Source organism: Aricia agestis, chromosome Z, assembly GCF_905147365.1.
Source record: "Aricia agestis chromosome Z, ilAriAges1.1, whole genome shotgun sequence".
In the NCBI taxonomy this organism is placed as follows: Eukaryota; Metazoa; Arthropoda; class Insecta; order Lepidoptera; family Lycaenidae; genus Aricia; species Aricia agestis.
Genome location: NC_056428.1, coordinates 8,870,039 through 8,890,356, shown reverse-complemented (window position 1 = coordinate 8,890,356; position 20,318 = coordinate 8,870,039). Strand labels below are relative to the sequence as shown.

The window sequence follows — 20,318 nt, the reverse complement described above, 5'->3', positions numbered from 1 at the left end:
TAAAAGTATCTATTAGTATTTGTTTTAACATCATTTACCGTTGAGTACTGTGGAATAGTTGTGGCACATTCTGACGTGCAATGGGGTGAGCCGTGTTTTCCATACATTTTATGAAAGACTTCAAGGCCTTGAAGAAAATTAACGGATGAAATGAACGAATATGAATATCCTTTAGAAGGCTGTTAGTTGTTACTTTGTCTGAAAATAACACTGAGCACTATGACGTTCATTCTGAGCGGTCCATGTAAGTTTTCCCAGTGCAAAGGCCAAAAGCCATAGGTCGCAACCCTTATATTTTAACCTCACCGCTTACTCACATGGACCGCTCAGAAATAACGTCATAGTGCTCAGAGTTATTTTCAGACAAAATAACAGCATTCTAAGCGATATTCACGTTGGTTCATTCATTTTCTTCATGGGCTTTGCAGGCTTTAGCGTCCTGAGTCTCGGTCCTAAAACATAAGTAGGTACATACGTACATACAAACATGGAAAATGTGTTCCGCCCATAAAGTTAATATACCTAGCGGAATAGAGAAACAAAGGCCCACTAGGTATGTAACTTTATGGTTCCGCCACACTGCGAACCGTCAAAATATGAACATCATAGTCAATCGCAACTAGTTTGGCATCATAGTAGAAACCTTTGCTAGGAACATTCTGTCGGATAATTGTGAGGATAGTTGTATAAGATGTGTGTATTCCAGTTGTCCGTGTTCGCGCTGGTGGCGGCGGCGCTGGCGGCGCCCAAGCCCGTGCCCAAGCCGGATCCGCAGCTGCTGACGTACCCCGCGGTGGACTACACCTACCCCGCCGTGCCCCTCGCCTCCCCCCTGTCCGCCGTCGTCTCGCCCTACAGCGCCCAGTTCGCCTACTCGCCCTATTCGGCTCTACCCAGCGCCTACAGTTACTACTATCGCTAATCTTCTGACCTGAAGACCTATTCATGTAATTATTTTAGAGACGTTTGTTTTGGTTTTCATACTGTTGTCCTCGCACTATTTTACGCGTGTGAATGCAACATTAGTCAATCGAAACAACATTTTGAACTAAAATAATTACTTGAATTTACTCCCTATTTTGAATACACCAAACAACAATACGCTTTTATATTTAGTGCATCATCATAAAATAAATATTTGCATATTTTTCTAACTTTTATTGCTCCATTTTTTTGTACGTTTTCTTTTTAATTGAAAACACGAATAAAGTAATCGCTAGGTTAATTCTCAGCAAATCGGGCCAGTATTTAGTATTCCAATGTAATACAATTTACATCTCGTCTATTTGCAAGTCAAAGTGAATTATATTAAGAATAGTACCGAGATTTATCTATTACCATCGAGTTCGCTACAAGTAAATAGAAAAACAAAAATTAAATTTAATAATAAATTTTCGCCGCGTTTCACAAAATAAACGGCCAAGTGCGAGTTGGACTCGCGCACGAGGGGCTCCGTAACAATATACTTAGAGCAAAATATACGTGGGAGAGCCATGCTTGGGCACGAATGGGCCGGCTCGACCGGAGAAATACCACGTTCTCACAGAAAACCGGCGTGAAACAGCGCTTTATTATAAACCCTCCCCTATTACCCTGTTCTCTCTTAAAAGGCCGGCAACGCACTTGCAGCTCTTCTGATGCTGCGAGTGTCCATGGGCGACGGAAGTTGCTTTCCATCAGGTGACCCATTTGCTCGATTGCCCCTTTTATGTCATTAAAAAAGGAAAAGAAATTAGACCAAAAATTGTGTTTCTTGTATGGCAGCCGCCAGCCTCCTTAATTTTTATTTTTTATTTTAATATTATTATAAAATATTAAATTACACATAATACAACTAAGGATTTTGTGAAAAATTCAAATACCTACCTGTTGCCATTATTGAAATAGAGCAAAAAAGGCCAAAAAAATCACGTTTATTGTATGGGAGGCCCCCTTAAATATTAATTTTATTTTGTTTTTACTATTTGATGTTATAGCGGCAACAGATATACACAATCTGTGAAAATTTTAGAAGTCTAGCTTTAGCGGTTCTTGAGATACAGCCTGGAGACAGACACACAGACGGACAGATACCGAAGTCTTAGTAATAGGGTCCCGTTTTTTACCATGTGGGTACGGAACCCTAAAAAGCAAAAGGATGCATTCGTGTATATTCATGTGTCCTTCATAACAAAATATAACATAACTGCCTTTTTCATTTTTTGTGGACCTTTTATAGTTGCTAAGTAATCATACTCACTCAACTTTTTTATTTATTTTAAAAGTCCACACAGTGCCCAGCACATAGATTCTCAAAACATAGTCGGCCTAGTTCTAAGAAATGAAGTGGCAAATACGGTTAATAGCATGAGCGTGCTTCCTTACGATGTTTTCCTTCACCGTTCGAACACCTATATTATGTTTACGAGATCTGAAAGTCTTATTAGCACATCTGGGATCGAACCTGCACCTTCTCGAATGCGAATCAAAGATCTAACGACCGCAGACTCTCAATTGTCTTTTATCTTATAATAGATAATTATTATACTAATTTGTTTTACAAATAAACAAACTTAAGTTAAGGTTTATTCGGGGTAAACAAACGTGATTTTCATTTCTCCAAAACTTTCTTAGAAGAGGGCAACGCACTCACGCAATTATACTCTCCTGGATAAGGGGATGTTTTTATTTGATAACTAGATGACGCCCGCAACTCCGTTGCGCCAAAATTCGTTTTTCGCGCGGGAACCGTACATTTCTCCGGGATAAAAATCCTAATATGTCCTTTGCCGGGACTCAAAGTATCTCCATAACAAATTTCAGCAAAATCGATTCAGAGCTAACAGACAGACAGACACACTTTCGCATTTATAATATTAGTAGTACCTATAATATGGATTATTGTTAATGGAGCAGACTTGTTTGGGTGGAGAATATTCCAGAAGATAACGTTATTGAAGTATACGGAAAATTCTATGGTACGCTAATATTACCGTGTCTATGGTGACAAATTATTATCTATGGGTACAAGGTATATTATCATAACTCATAAGCATAGAGTAAACATTATAGCAAGCTATAGAGTGCTTCTAACAAGGTATGAACCGTAAGCACGAGTGTGAACATATTTTCCTATAAGCGTCTTACGATGGCGCATGGAACATCACTAGACTTGCGTTATACGTTTGACAAGTATCTATAGAGTATCTATAGAACTTCTGCTTACGATCGGCACAACGGGGAACGAGCGATGCGCGCGCTCTATAGCTCGCTAATGTATACTCTAAGCTCATAAGTGTTGATAATTAGTTTTTAGTTCATTTTTAACATCATAAAACATGCTCGCCGTCGTTGTTAAGCATTTGTATATTAACCCACAATAATTGTTGAGTTATGAATGCAGTCTTGTTCTAAATGACGTAAAGAACAAAACAGCATTCATAACTCAATACGTAATTTTTGTGGGATGATACACAAAATAGACAAATGCAAAACTGCGTCCAAATGTGAAAGTACGTCTGTGTGTATATCTGTGATCTAATTATCTACACTTACTCCCGCACTCAGAGACTTTTGTCAGTTTGACAGATAATGTCCATGGGCTTATGTCAAAATTTTGAATTAATTACATAATTAATGTTCCACTCTGAGTTCGGCAGTCAGGGCCTGTTTCACCAATTTTTGACAAAGTGCCGAATAGGCTATTCACAGCTTTTTTTATAGATTCTGCATACTTCATCTGTCAAGTTAAGTGGTAGATAGCCTATTCGGCACTTATCAGGAAGTGGAAAACAGGCTTGAGCGCTTTTATTTAGAAATATTATATAGTAGTGCGGTATAAAAAGAAGTTGCGAGCAACATCTAATGTGTCATAATAGCTCTGTCCACACCGTGCCTTTTGCTGTTCGTCAAGGGCATGCGTTATAGCGCAGTCAACAGCGAACGTGAGGCATGCCCGCGACGCATGCTCTCTGACCCTATCCAAAACTTCAAAAATGACAATATTGGCGTTACGTTCCTTGACGCATTCAATTATTGAATGCGCCAATATAAAAGTTGATGACGAAAATTGAAGATGAAAGTGCACAGTGTGGACATAGCTAATATGAAATATTAAAATTGCACTCCTTTAACTCAAGCGTACTTCTTAGTAAGCTTATTTAGGCTCAGGGGCCGTACCACGAAACCGTTTTGAGACTCAAACAATCGTACTCTAACAAACGAGAAATGATGTTGTTGGAACAGGACGCGGCATTATCATTCGATAGTTTGAGCCTCAAATCCGTTTCGTAGTAGGCCTACAGGTACATTTCGGAAACGAAATTAAATCTCACTTAATAAATTAAGACCTTATCACATGGTGTAAATAAAAATGAAAGAAAACTCTACAATAAAGATATAGTTTATTTCTTAACCTTGGAGCATTACAGAGTAAACTTAACATCAGAATTACTTGGATGGTCTACATGGCAGCGGTGGTAACCTTACATAACTAGATACAGCTTAATTGACTTAGAAGTAGTAGGGGCTTCCGTATCCGTATCCGTATCTGTAGGCGTAAGGCAGGGAGTAAGAATAGGGTAGGTAGGGTGAAGTCCACGAGTAAGGGTCGTACAGCGAAGGGTAGGACAAGAACTGAGGGTCCGCCTTCGGAGCAGCCATCGCGACAGCCAGCACAGCGAAGAGGACAAACTGGAAAGAAACCACAATGTTACACAATACACAATATGAACAGAATACAATACATGTAAAATGTATAAACTGTCCCAAAATCTTTGTTTAAGTGGGCGACTAACCCAAAAAATCAAACATCGTCCTACTCTCTTTACACTCACGCTCGCCTTTCATATGCCAGGTGAAAAAGGACGACGCGGATTCATCGCCAAATTAGTTTTTTCTCAATAACTCGATAAATATACAACATTTTGAAAATCCGCTAGGACGGTTACTCAATGATAGAATTTTATACAATGTGTTAAAATATTAACTTAGTTCAATGCATGGTTAATGGTTATAGCAATAAATGAAAAATTCGTGAAAATTAGATGCGTTTTTGTGATTTTTTTCGATCAAGAAAATTTTAAGATATCGTGTTTTAATGCTAAGATCGAATTTTTGTAAATATAATGTAGTATCTAATTTTAGAAAATTAAACAATTCGGGGCTTATTTTCAAGAGTTTTATACGTGGGAGAGCCATGCTTCGGCACGAATGGGCCGGCTCGACCGGATAAATACCACGTTCTCACAGAAAACCGGCGTGAAACAGCGCTTGCGCTGTGTTTCGCCGAGTGAGTGAGTTTACCGGAGGCCCAATACCCTATTCCCTTCCCTACCCTCAACTATTCCCTTCCCTTCCCTTCCCTACCCTCCCCTATTACCCTATTCCCTCTTAAAAGGCCGGCAACGCACTTGCAGCTCTTCTGATGCTGCGAGTGTCCATGGGCGACGGAAGTTGCTTTCCATCAGGTGACCCGTTTGCTCGTTTGCCCCCTTATTTCATTAAAAAAAAAAAAAAAAAAAAGTTTTCAAGTATAAAAATGAAATAGAAAAGCGATAATTCTGGGTTAGTCGCTCCCTTAAATGTCATGTTAAGGCCTCCCACATTGGTTTCGGTGACGTTGACAAGTTTGATTGAAGCCAGATAAACTAAATTTTATATTCAAACTAGTTGACCCGGCAAACGTTGTTTTGCCATATAAATTATTTCTAGTATCAATAAAAAAGTAGATAAAAAAGGCCTAACGAATGTACTAAGTATCACAGAAGTTGATTTCTAGGCAGGGGACCTAAGTAGTAGGTCGCGTTACGTCAAACCCAGCCACAATTAGCATTGAATTGACATAATCCGACCTAATGACGTTGGTCTGTCAACTGCCTAGAAATCAATTTCCTCGATGGTATAGACAAAATTTCATTAAAATCGGAAGACCCGTTTTGAAGGAGTTCGCGCACAAACATTGTTACACGAGACTCTTATAATATATTAGATGTGTGTGCGCAATATAGAGGACCCTGACAGCTTTTACATGGCACGGCGACCGTGCCGTGACCGTGTGTCACCCGTGCTTACCCACATACATTTCTACTTTGCAACCGTGTGCATATGAAAAGGGCCTTACTAAGAAAGATGACCAAAATGATTATTGTGAGACCACCTTTCACTAATCATCTTAAACATTACTCGTACACAATCTGCATAGACGGAAGAGCCTCACCTTTGGGCTAACTTAGAAAAGCGTTGAAATTTGAAACAATATAATATATGTTATTTATTTTTAACCCCCGACAAAAAAGAGGGGTGTTACAAATTTAAAAAAACCAAACAACTTTAAAAAGTAATGAAATAATATTTACTTTCTCAAGTTCAAATAATTCCTAACTTGTGTTTACACAACAATTATGGACTAAGATATTACTTTACAAAGTAATATTTTAGTCCATAATTGTTGTCAAGGTGTATCGGGGGACCGCTAAGTAAACTACAACCTACAACCGCCAAGTCGCTGATTATCTCGATTCAGTTCGCTGTGAATTGATCCCTAACTTGTTATGTGAAATCAAACATCTACATTAGCGGTCCCCCGACACTCCTTGACAACAATTATGGACTAAAATATTACTTTACATTGTGTTAGGAATTATTTGAACTTGAAGGCAGTAAATATTATTTCATTAATTTTTAAAGTTGTTTGGCGGGGGATTTTTTAAATTTCTTACTTTATCTGAGGACGAATTTCGACCATTGGGCGATCTCTAGTATACCTACTAGAGATCGCCCAATGGTTTTAATACTTACCAGTATTAAAACTTCCTAAAAGTAGTAAAATTATAAATACTGTACATGGTTTAAACCACATGGCTTATAATTGCACTTGATAATATTGATTAATATAAAGTTTACTCTCGTCTCCTGCTTTTAATTGTCTTAAAATACATATTATAAAATATTAACATAACTTACCAATTTGAAGAACATGGCTAGTTCTGGAGTCTGGAGGTTGACTTGAGGAGTTGAATTCGTTATGGAGCTAGTACCACATGATCCACGTTATATACTCAAACTGCAGCCTTCAACTTCAAAATATGCATGTTACACAATGCTGTATCATTGTTGTAACTTATGCTAATTTAATTACATGATTAACGTAAAATGTCTTTGATACTCGTACCGTGGCTTTGGAAAAGCAATGAAATTCGAAAATAATAATGGAACAGATGAAAACTTTTTGATAAACGATTAAAAGCCACAGTTTCATTATTGTAATACATAATGTTAGTGGTTGCGGCTCAGGGGCTGTATCATGAAACCGTTTGGAGACTCAAACAATTATACGAAAATGCCGTGTCCTACTGTAACAAACGTGAAATGACGTTGTTAGAGCAGGACGTGCCGACGTGGCATTCTCATTCGATTGGTTGAGTCTCGAAACGGTTTCGTAGTAGCACAGAATATAATATATTATATAAGTATTAGTAGTACCAAGTAGTAGGCCTTATAACAGGAACTAAGGCGTGATTTATATGCTTCCGCGCGAACGAGCGGTTTGGCCGCTATTTAAATAATTCCTTACATACAATTACTTGTGATCTCATGGTGTAGCGGCCAAACGGCTCGTTTCCGCGGACGCATATAATTCGAGCGAGCGAATAAAACAGGCGCAGCGTAAGAAAGTCGTAAGTTATTCAAAATATCGTTAATAAGCTATGTCCACGCTATGCGCTTTCATCTTCAATTTTCGTCATCTTCTTTCGTTTTGGCGCATTCAATAATTGAATGCGTCAACGACCGCAACGCCGCCATTGTCATTTTTGTTCAGTTGCAGTGTCTGTCAGATTAATTATTATTGTAACATGTGCGACGAGAACATTTTACTGGGTGGAATATGTGCGGCTTATTGGGGCATAAGAAATTCCAAAAAAAAGAACAAAGCGAAAGTTTTGGATACGGTCAGAACGCATGCGTCGCTGGCATGCCTCACGTGCGCAACAAAAAGGGCACATTGGGATGTCCCCAATGTGCCCTTTTTGTTGCGCACGTAGCTTTAAGGCGCTATTTACTATCGATCGTTTCGACCCAACGCACTGGGTGTCAGCACACCTTAAATCTACTTTTTAAAACCAGTCCATACGAACAAATAATTATAATTGTCATTGATCGAAACGATCTATCGCAAAGTCGCATTCAGAATTCAGATTGCTATACTTGTATCACTATTTGACGAATATTCCGTGACAATTCAATTTCAATTTCATTTAATGACCTAAGATTAACCGCAGAAAACTAGATTTGGCGAATAAGCAGACCAACAACATAACTGAACAATTATTATAGTACGGACGGTCCCTACGTATAAAAGGTCATGTCCAAAATAGCAATTTTTTTATTGCATCATGCTCTTCCATATAATGAGACGCATATTCCTACATTATTATTATTTTTCTATCACAAGTAATTCCAAAGATAAAAAGACGTAAATGACGACAAGTCGGAGTTTGTATTAGATTTTAGTGTGGTAAATGCGGACATCTATACTTACCGTCTTGTACCGCGTTGAAAATTACGCGCTGTCCCGCGTCATGTCGTACATGTCCGTTTCTACCTCTAAGGTAGCGAATTATTTTTAGACTTGTTATCATTTACGTTCAGCTATTATGAGATTTTTGTTCGTTTTTATCGGGTCTAGTGCCACACATTCAATCAGATTCAAACCAATATGAGTATTTAAGTGTTATAAATAATCAGCGATGTGAAATAATTGCTGCAACGGAGGCTGAGGCTCTTTTCATCATGAACAACCATCAGTGCCTTACTGTTATGGATATAGAGCAAAAAAATCGCGTTTGTTGTTTGAGGTCCACAATAATCAATAAATTTTATTTATATTTTAATTAATTTCTTATAGCGCCAACAAAAAAACGTAATTTGTGTAAATTTCTACTATTGCGATTCTTGAGGTGAAGCTTAGTGATAGACGGGCGGACGACATATAGAAAGCGAAGTCTGATAGGTTCCCGTTTTCAATTATTAAGCACGGAAACCTAAATGCTTGAAAATATACTATTATATTATTTTATTTAAAGAAAGAAAATAAAATATTTTTATGTTTGCGGCTTTGCAAGAACATTGAGTATGAGTTTCGACTGCATATTTGTTTTGCGAACAAAAGGCGTTAAATTGGCTATGTATTTAATGAACTGCTGTTTATTTTATATAACACAGTTAATAAATAATATTAATTAAAAACTATAAATAACACTCCTTATTTGCGCGATAGATGGACTAACGACGGGAAAAGAAGCCCTTTCAAATAATCTTCCCCGTTTTTTCCATTTTCCTGTTTCCTTGCTCCTATTTATCTTAGCGTAATAATTTATAGCCTATAACCTTTCTCGATAAATGAGCTATCAAACACTAAAAGAATTTTCTAAATCAGACCAGTTCCTGAGATTAGGACGCTGAAGAGTTTGTTTGTTTGAACAAACTCTTCAGCTTGATAAGATAAGGTGTTCTGTCAATTTGGTAGTCGCAAATTGGGATGAAATACTATTTTGTTCCTGCAAGGAACATGTAAGATGCATCATGCTGCAGCTCTGTATTCAATAGTAATGCTGAAAATTACGACCTTCATAAATTCTCAAGAAAAAGCTGAATATGATAATAGACTCAGAATTATATTTTACCGTCCAGACTTGTCCACCGTAGAAGTTATAATGAAACCTCAAAGAATTTATTCATATTAAGATGCAATAAAAGTCTGAGGTCGTCAATATTGGTCACCTAGGTCTGAAAATTGGAAAAGGTATTGCCTTGCTCAAGTATACGAAAAGACCAAGAAGAAGATGATCTGGGCATTTGTTATCTTCAAGATGTAAATATGTTAATTTTTTTTACAGTAGGTATCATTGACAAATTTGCAGAAATATTATATAAAAAATCTAAATCATAGCACCGATGCATTTTGTAAATAAAATCAGTTCATCATTCTCATCATCTTCATCTTCAACATTACAATGCTTTTGTTTAGTGAAAACAGAATAAGTTAATATATTTATACTTAAATTTGTAGACTTTGGAAAATTAAACAGTTTATCTTATCAAATAATCACATTTTATTTGAATTTTTCATTATGGACCTATAGTTATTGATGACATGTCCTTTTATTCGTTCATTATAACATAGACTACAACTACAAAACTACAAAAAGAGGTACATGCATGGCTACTTCACAAAATGTATTATGCAATAAATGAATATTTTAATGACGAAATGGATGACGTTAAAACCTAATTTCTGACATTATTTCTAAAATTATTTTTAATTGTAATAAAACATTAGCATAATATATTTGACATTATTTGTATAATATTCATTAGTTGGACAAAATATTTTTTTAGAAATACTGTTAATTATCTATCTATCTATTTTAATTAATAAAATTCAATGACATGGAAAAATTATAATTACTATGATAATATTTGCACACTATGTTAATAGTAGAATATGTCTGAACTCATAAAAATGTAAACATCTACTGTACCATATTCTTGGCAAATAAATAAATTTGAATTTGAATTTAGAAAAAACTTCTTAAATTAGCAGCGTATAAAAAGATATGTCTGTGTTTTTTAGTTTTTCTTACTGAAGAGGCAGAATTTATATTACTTATACATGATAAACTTATAAATTATGACAATACGAACCATTTTATATAGTGCTTAATGAATTTAGGACCTAATATAATATTTTAATTCTTCCAAAGTAAAAACGGACATGTACGACTTAACCGTTATGGGCAGTCTTGAAAAAACTTGACCGTCAAAACGGTCACCTTGCAATTTTGGCGAAAATATTGTAAATATTTAAAATTGTGTTATATAATGACAAACGGCCTACATTAAGCTTTACAGATGAATAAAAATAATTGTGTTTATGTTTAAGAGGATTCCACACCGCCATTTTTTCCATACAAACGTTGTCCCCTGTTTGCTCCCTGGATAATGCTAGTAGAGTTATAATTTTTTTCCTGAATATCTACGGCCACTAATACAATGTCCCTATGTTTTCTTTTTTTTCATAATATAATAATTAAATAAGATATGAACGTTCAAAAACCTAAAAAAATGGCCAGATTTTTCGCTGTGATCAAACGTCCAGAAAACAGATTTGGCTAGATTATACAAAAAAAAAGCAAAACATAGGAACACAGCTCAAGCCTTTTTTTAATCTTTAATGAAAAAAGTACTTAAATCGGTTAAGTTTTGGAGAAGGAATCAGGAGACAACGAATCGTTGATTTTCTGGATTTTCTGCAATTGTCTCTATCGCGTTCTGCGGTATAGGCTTGAGGTAAGGGAGACAGCTATAGATATTACATGTACTTTTTTTTATTCTCTAGCCCCTGGTGTATCCTCTTAATGGTAATCTACAGTAACAGTTTGAATCTTAAAAACGCTCTCCTGAAAACCACTACTTTTGACATGTCGCTTTATACGTAGGGACCGTCGAAATAATTGGAATTTGAAAGTTCGAACACATGCAAAGCACAAATACATAACTCAAAAAAACGCGGTTTCCTAGACCAAGACAAAGCGATAAACTTTTCCAAAAACTCCCAACATACTGCAGATTTATTAACAACTATTGCCGAGCGACATATCATCTAAGATCGATAATTCAGTGTTGGTATGCTATTATTACACCAACAATAATACATGACTAACACTGTATCTTTGCTTGCGGAAATTAGTTAATCGCACCGTACCTACACTTTTCTGTAAAAAAAACACTTCCTATCTCCTATCCAAAGACTTCATACCAGAAATTTTAATAAGTTCAGCGTAACTGAACACTCGCATTTAAAAATTTAAAATATTATAATGTCAATAAGAATTTATACTACTACTTACTAGACCTTATTCTATAGGTTCTATTATCTTCAATAGATTTTAATAAAACCTATAATACTCAATCGAAATACGCAAAAAATGTACATAAAGTTTTATGACGTGTACAGATTTTTTACTCGCTCCATTTTACATCCGGGTAAAGCGACATTTTTTGTTCACAGCTCTGAATATAATTATGGCCAACAACCACCATCTATCATCATGTCCTTATGAGAAATTTGAAGACTATTGTTTAAGATTTACTCTCAACTTAACTTAAGCGTCAACTCCAAAAGTGGCTTGCTGCTTATTTATTTTTATGGTTCTAAGTTATTTCTTCTGGACTATAATATAATCTACAATATCTGCCTTATTAAAATACCTCTAGTCAATGGAATATTAACCTTTTTTATTGTACCGACGAATAATAATAAAGGTACCCCAGTAGGTAATTCAAAAAAAAAATCTTAATACTAAAGCTTCTTTTATGAACGCCTCACGAGTTTATAAGCAAACTAGTGCATCGATAATAAATTAGTATCTTACTAATTATTAATTTGAAATTTCTAATAAGTATATGAAATTCTCGTTTCACAGTGTTTGTGTGTGAACTGCTCCAAAACGGCTCAACTGAAGTGTTTAATGTATGTACAATATACCATCAAGGAAGTTGATTCCCAGGCAGTTGACAGATTAACGTCATTTGGTCGGGTCATGTCAATTCAATGTTAATTTTGATCTGTCGGCTGGGTTTGACGTAAAGCGACCAAACTACCTAGATCCCCCATCTGCCTAGGAATCAACTTTGCTGATAGTACATCCGCTAGGCCTCAAAATAAGTTTTTGTCTACTTCTACAGAAATAATTTATATGGCAAAACAACATTTGCCGGGTCAGCTAGTAAAATTGTATAAGACATAATAATGTGAGAATAATGTAATTTTATGTAGGAAATGAAGGTGATACTTTAGAAGGCCAGCATATTTACATAATTAAAATGTATGTTAAAATTGTTTATAATTTTAATCGTGTTATATTTTGGTGGATACATTATATTATTAACATAATAACTTTAGTTATTAATATCAATACAATTTTATTTTATGTACTATCAGAGAATTTGCTTCCTAGGCAGATGGGAGACCTACGTAGTAAATCGTAAATCTCTCATCTGCCTTCAATTCAATTCAGTGATAACGGGCCGTTATCACAATTATTAACATTGAATTGACGTTGGTTCGCCTAGGAATCATTTTCCTCTAGGAAAGATATAAGATTATAGCCCACTCTGAATTTTGTTTACACATTTAGTACAAGATGAACTGAGACAGAAAAACATAGTACATTACAGTATAACGTTAATAAATTAAAAAGCACAGGAAGGTACTTTATTATTATTATGTTCTCATCTTGGCAACATTTTTACATGAAAATGTTTTTGGTGGGATTCATATTTATTGCAATCTTCATACTTACTATAAATTTTCAGTCACATCTATGGAATAACTAAAGAATTACTCATAACCTTGTCTATCGTACGCTATATTATAACGTCCTTCTGAGTATGTATTATGTAAAAATATTTTTATATTCACTAGCGACCCGCCCCGGCGCACGGGTATCTATACTAATATACTAATATTATAAAGCGGAAGAGTTTGTTAGTTTGTTTGTCTGTTTGAACGCGCTAATCTCAGGAACTACTGGTCCGATTTGAAAAATTCTTTCAGTGTTAGATAGTCAATTTATCGAGGAAGGCTATATTTTATTACGCTAAGACTAAAAAGAGCGAAGAAATAGAAGAAAATGTGAAAAAAACGGAGAAAATTATTTGAAATGAAAGGGCTTATTTGAACACGCTAATCTCAGGAACTACTGGTCCGATTTGGAAAATTATTTTAGTGTTAGATAGCCCAGTTATCGAGAAAGGCTATAGGCTACATTTTATTACGCTAAGACTAATAGGAGCCAAAAAATAGAGGAAAATGTGGAAAAAACGGGGGAAATAATTTAAAAGGGCTTATCTCACGAACTACTAGAGCATTTTTTATGTTATTTGGATCAGATAAGAAGTAGACCACGTGAAGGATCATAGGCTTTTTGTACAATAAATAATACTTGGAACGTGATCTACAATGCTACAATGATCCTTCATGTGGTCTACTTCTTATCTGTGCGTCTATTTCTATTCTATTAGTCTTAGCGTCATAAAATATAGCCTTCCTCGATAAATGGACTATCTAACACTGAAAGAATCATCAAAATCCGATGCGAAGTTTTAAAGATTAAAGGGAACAAAGGAACATGAGACAAAAAAGCGATTTTGTTTTATAATATCTAATGGATAATAATAATATTATCTTACGACGTATAATCTACGCTACTAATTCAGTACTGAATTTCACAAATAATGCAATGGTGTAAACAACGCTAATGCCCATTTTAAGTGTGTATTTTAGTTCACACTTAATCGCGCATAAGCTAAAAAAACCTTCGTAAATTAACTTGTTCAAGGCTTCATAGTTTATAATATGTCAAATTTTCCTTCCACCCCTGTTTAAAGTGTTCTAAAAATAAGTTCATCGCATTGCAGCTAGTCCGGTCAAGCAACCGCCAACTCGATATAAGACCGAAACTCTAAAAATAGATTGTGAAAACTCTTCGTGTATTCTTTATGAGGTTAAACAAAATTTGTATCATATTATGCTTTAGAACTTGATATTATATCATGTAAAAAGTAAAGTGTAGTTTTTGTTAATCTTTATGCAAAATTATAATTAATTATTTTATTATATTTCCCACTATTATACGTGGGAGAGTCATGCTTCGGCACGAATGGGCCGGCTCGACCGGAGAAATACCACGTTCTCACAGAAAACCGGCGTGAAACAGCGCTTGCGCTGTGTTTCGCCGAGTGAGTGAGTTTACCGGAGGCCCAATCTATTCCCTTCCCTACCCTTCACTACCCTATTCCCTTCCCTACCCTCCACTATTACCCTATTCCCTCTTAAAAGGCCGGCAACGTACCTGCAGCTCTTCTGATTATGCTAGTGTCCATGGACGACGGAAGTTGCTTTCCATAAGGTGACCCGTTTGCTCGTTTGCCCCCTTATTTCTTAAAAAAAAATTCTGATAGCTCTGAAAATGTAATAATTTTCTCACCTCCGGGCGGAAAATGTCAACTTTCGTCCCGTCTGCGCTTACCGATGCTGCCGTTTTCTGCCTCCGTCGCGTCGATGAGAAAAATAGTATACGCACCATAGCCAGTAAATAAGAAAGCCTCAGATCACATGTCACAATTCTGATTAATTATCTGAGACATTTCTTATTTTCCTGCCGTAGTTGCGTAATGTACTATTTCTGATTATTTAAAACAAAAAAACGTCTGATGAAAACAACAAGAAACGTGATAGACTCAAGTATAATATTGAATTTGACACCTACTGAATTACATGACGACACTCATTCTTTCAATTACGCTATGTGTTACCGGAATTGTAAATTAAACACGTCATAATATTAAAGTGGACGACTTCTGTCATGGCTCAATGGTAAAGAGTGTGTGGCAGCTCAAGCCGGGGGTCGCGGGTTCGAATCCCGCCGACGGAACAAAAAGTTTACAATGTTCGTCGGTCATGGATGTGTAATCAATATGTGTAATGTGAATAAGATAAAAGTATTAAATAAAGTTCCGTTGCTTGGTACCCGTAACACAACTCCTTCAGGTACTTAGCACAGGGCCAGACTGACATGGTGTGAAGCGTCCATAGATAAAGTCTTTTTATGTTTTTACTTTCCTTTTTATAGTACAAAGTCTTCATTTTCATCATACCTAGGAATATTATTTGCAGCAATGAAAACCTATTAGATGTGTAAAAAACAATTTTAAATGTTCCCCTTCACAGAATTAATTAGTTATGCTAATTGGTTGTGTGGTCGACAATCAGCATCATTCAGGAAATTTCTACCTCATTCTCAATCGAGAAGCCTTCCAAACGAATATTTTTTCACTTTAAAACTAAGAATAATTGACATTTAGAAGGGGCAACGAGGCAGTGCCACGTGACGAGAAACAAACAATAACGAGTTGCTAAAGAATATTAATTAAAAAGTATCGTTTTTGTCGTGCTTGCGTCGCGAGAGGCCGTCACGTGTTGAGACGATTGGAATCTATATCGGTAAAGGTGGGGCACGTGCCCTCAGTCACGCGGGCCTTCGTGAAGTTAGCGTAAAAATACCTGCAGGAGCGCGGGAAAATCGCGGAAAGTTACGGGACAGGAACGGGACAAGGATCGCACGGGTGTTTACGTCACGCATATATATTGGATTGCGGGGAGCATAGATTACCGCTGACCGAGTTTTCACCTTGTCTTGGAAAGGGAGGGGGAAGTGCATGCAATGCAGGGTTGATTGACCTCGATCCTGTATTGTAATTTCCGGTCTCTTTAAACTTTGGTACAGTATGCTAGACACATACCAATATACAAGTTTTATCTATCAGCACATATAATATTGTGCTGATAGATAAAACTTGTGAGTAGTTTTTAAAAAGTTTTAACACAAAATGTAGATTTGTTTATTTCAAAGTATTTATATGATGACTTCATCGTCGCTGTTGCATGGAACTTGTGTGCTTGGAATTTGTGGTTCTAGTTAAACCATAGTATAAACTGCATAGAATCTATGTATTAAATAATAATTGCGTAGCCCTCTTTCAGTTTCAGCACTCTACGCCGCATTGATTTGGACCCAGAAACGATATTTGACATAATAACTGGAAATCAACATGTTCTGCGTAAATGTTACGGATTGTTTGCATCAGATCAAGGAAATGAGCCTGATTCTGACAGTTATGCAAGCCAGTCGCGCATGCGCCGCGCACCCTTTATAACTGGCCGCCTGCCCCACGCCGCGCCAGTTAACGGGGACTATCCTACCTGGAAGCTTCGCTCTCTAATGCAACAACAACTTCGAGCTTCGAAAAAGTTTCGATAATCACAACTGTAAACATTGTGAAAACATTTTTCAATTCCTTGTTTTAATAACGAGTATTTCGGCGTATTCTGTGGTGACGCAAACGGACCTATGAAAAGCAAACTGGGAAACGAGTTGACGACCAGCGAACGGTTCGTCGGTGACTTGCCGGTGACGGACTCCCAGGCGTCGAAGCGAACCTCGCGACGGGAGTCGATGGCGCCCAAGATCGTGGTGTGCCCGCCCGTGGAGGAGATGTCGGAGCCGGCCAAGCCCCGTGGCGCGCGGATCCTGCAGGCGCTGAGCAAGCGCCTGAGCCGCCGCTCCACCGACGCCGAATCCCTCGGCAGCTCCAGCAGCAGCGACAGCGTGTCGTGTGAGGCCGGCCGGCCGGAGGAGCACTCATGCTCCACCAGCGACTCCGGCAGCGACGGCTCCGAGCGCCACCGCCGACATCATTCCACGGTCTCCCTCCGGCGGGTGTTTAAGAACCTCAACCTCACGAGCAGATCGCAGTCGACGTCCCCGGTGGACCGACAGCGGCAGCCGAAGAAGCAGGCCCAACCCAAGCGCATCCTCCGCTCCCCGGTCACGTACACGTACGTCCGAGGCCTGTCGGGCCTGCCGACCCAGCGGGTACCCCGGCAGACGGTGTGCTGCGGCTCCATGGGGCTGAACCGATAAACTGGCCGGTGGGGGGTGACGAGCCGATTCTAGACGAAAACGGAAGACTGGAAAAGACTAATGAAGGTAGTCTAAGAATCGCTAGCGAAGTGTTCTCATCATATCAGTAGGAGTGAAGATCGGGCGATCGTTTTCGCCGAGGACCAAGAAACTAGAAGCTGAGATAAACACAGGGCCGTGAAGCAACCGTCGTTTGACTCTGCGCTCAACTTAAGAAAAATTCAAGACTGTGCAGTTTTAGTAGATGGTCCGAGCATAGTTTAATTTGACGTAAAATATAAGTTAGGTTTCGAATAAATCTCTTTTGATCACTTGAACTTACGTTACATTTTATAGCTTGAATTGAAAAGTGTGGTATTTGTGATGGTCATAAACCTCCGCGTGTTGGATTTTCCCAAACAAGAATAGTGCCTTTCCATAAGAAGTAGTCTTATAGTAGTATTAATATTAAGTACAACAGAGTAATCGTACACCGTCTTATGTATTATATCCTAATGTTCTAAAAACATGTATTGAATAGCACCTAGATAACGATACGTTTGGCATTACTGAGGCATATAATAGTGACTTTGAAGCAGTAGATAAGTTTTAGTTTTGACGGGTTCCCATTTAAACCTGTCAAAATTTAAAATTATTTATCTGTCTGAAAATGTAACATAATATTAGTATTGGTAAAATTGTTTGTAAACTGAACACCCTTTTAAAGTTAAGTGTTTACTTTACACCTAAAATATATTCTTGATTTCCATCACCATAGAAAATGTTTTAAAATAATTGTTACTTAAATATATAAATGTAAGTTATAGGTAGATGCAATTTTAAATAATTATACAATAAGTCATTTTTATTGTATGGATTTTGGTATATAATAAAAGATGATAATAATTAACATATTGTTTATCTTAATTCCTTTAAAAACAACCAGAACCACAACATTGTACATTGGGCAATGAAGAGACAGAAAACTTTCCCTTTAAACAGTATAAACTTTTATTATCAAAAATGTCTACAACAATATTATTATTAACGAATGGTACAATTACTTTATTGTATCATCCGTAATTCAAAAACCCAACAATATTCTCATAGCAAATTTATCTACTATCAGAGTAACTTAACAAAAATACAATTTTACATTGAATTTAATAGTAGATTAACTTTGTTCGTAGAGCGCGCGTAGCTACGAGCTACGACGTAGCAGCGTAGCCCGCCTAGCCATTAAATGCTAGGAGAATTATCCTTCAATCGTTTTTCATCTTATAATCTTTTTAAAACCTGTTGACAACTTTCCTTTCTCGTACTTTTAAACGAGAACAAAAGGATAATCCGATTATAACGATTGTCTAAAGCTTTTACTGGCAATAAATTTTATTGAGAATCTTTAGGTTAAACAATGATATTGTACATCTAAGAATTGATGAGTATTTCCTGTAAGACACTTAGGCAATTAAAAATTTTATATTTACAAATCGTTGTCCAATATTAAACAAACAATTGCTTTAAAATAAATAACATAACGTTTGTGTTATGTTCTTTATTATTTATAAAATTAATTTGACGCTTACCACTAATTCAATCTAGCGTTTTAAATTTCAATATCCTTAAAAGTTGAAGTATGAAAAAATTTCCTGGTAGACTTTAGGCCCTATTAAAAGGTTAATGGGGTGACGTCACCTATTGAACGGGGCAAGATCGTGCCCTTTACGCACTTAATTGTTACCGACCCTACTGTAATCGGCGAACCGCACTTTTCACCTCAGTTAATGGGTTCGTATTTCAGAAAAGTTTACAATTTAGGCGCGGCTGGATTAATAAAGCGTAGGAGAATTAGGCTAAGTGGGCTAGGATCAATTTTAATGTGCAATATCACGTATTGTGCAATATTATTGACCGTCTAGGGTTAATATTAAACGCCTTTCAATATTATTGTCAAATAAGTGGTTCAATAAATATTGTGTGTGATATTACACAAAAAAATTAAGGGGCCCGCTATGTTGTTAGATAATAATGATGAAATTAAAATGGCAATCAAACAGTAACAAAATAAAGATACTAGAATAATGTAACAACCACGAACTTCAACAACCGATACTGAAAATAATCATCATCTTTTTGTCCTCACACCTCTATATGCTAGCAAGAAAATTAATAAAATAAATGATATAATCATATTATCATTTATAGAACAGGAACATTGTATTGACCGCAACAATAATAGATAATCTTATCGCTAACACTTCAGAGGAATGTAAAGTACTATGTGATGTCCTATGATAATATAATTATCAACTGACATTTGCAGTACTCGTAACACCAATATAAGTCCTACAATTTTTGAAAAATTTACCATGAAGAATATCGTCGTACTTACAATTTTGTTATTGTCCTTGGTTAAGACTTGGTTTTATATGAATTTTGAAATTCGCATCGTGCCAAGGGACCACCATATAAATACTATTTTACGCATACCTGTTAAAATCTTTTATTTTTTAATTATTATTATCGGCTACTCCGCGTTGGCTCCCGATGGGCCAAAATAAGCGTTTACGGACGGCCACATTCGTCCATAACAATTGCTCATGATCGACGATGATTGTGCATGCTATCAACTATGTAATGGCAATGGCAAATGAAAAAAGAAGCGTCCTTAGGGTCAATTCAGACGGCAACACAACGCATTTCTAAATTAGTATGGATTTGGCTGATTTGCACGACTTCTCACGCAATTGAAATATGTCATTTCAGTACAAATTTAGAAATGCATCTACGCGTCACGTTGCGGTCTGAATTGAC

The 20,318-nt window shown here is 36.6% G+C and overlaps 1 protein-coding gene across 1 annotated transcript; it reads left to right on the top strand.

Annotated features, from left to right (window-relative positions):
- Positions 1-16,798: 16,798 nt before the first annotated feature.
- LOC121738772 lies at positions 16,799-18,316 on the top strand. The gene has a single exon (XM_042131006.1). It carries the CDS (start codon positions 16,953-16,955, stop codon positions 17,523-17,525), a length of 573 nt encoding a protein of 190 aa, XP_041986940.1. The 5' UTR covers positions 16,799-16,952; the 3' UTR covers positions 17,526-18,316.
- Positions 18,317-20,318: the final 2,002 nt, after the last annotated feature.

What these genes read in the sequence shown, in the direction of transcription:
- LOC121738772 (XM_042131006.1), top strand. Translation starts at nt 16,953, where the DNA reads ATGAAAAGCAAACTGGGAAACGAGTTGACGACCAGCGAACGGTTCGTC.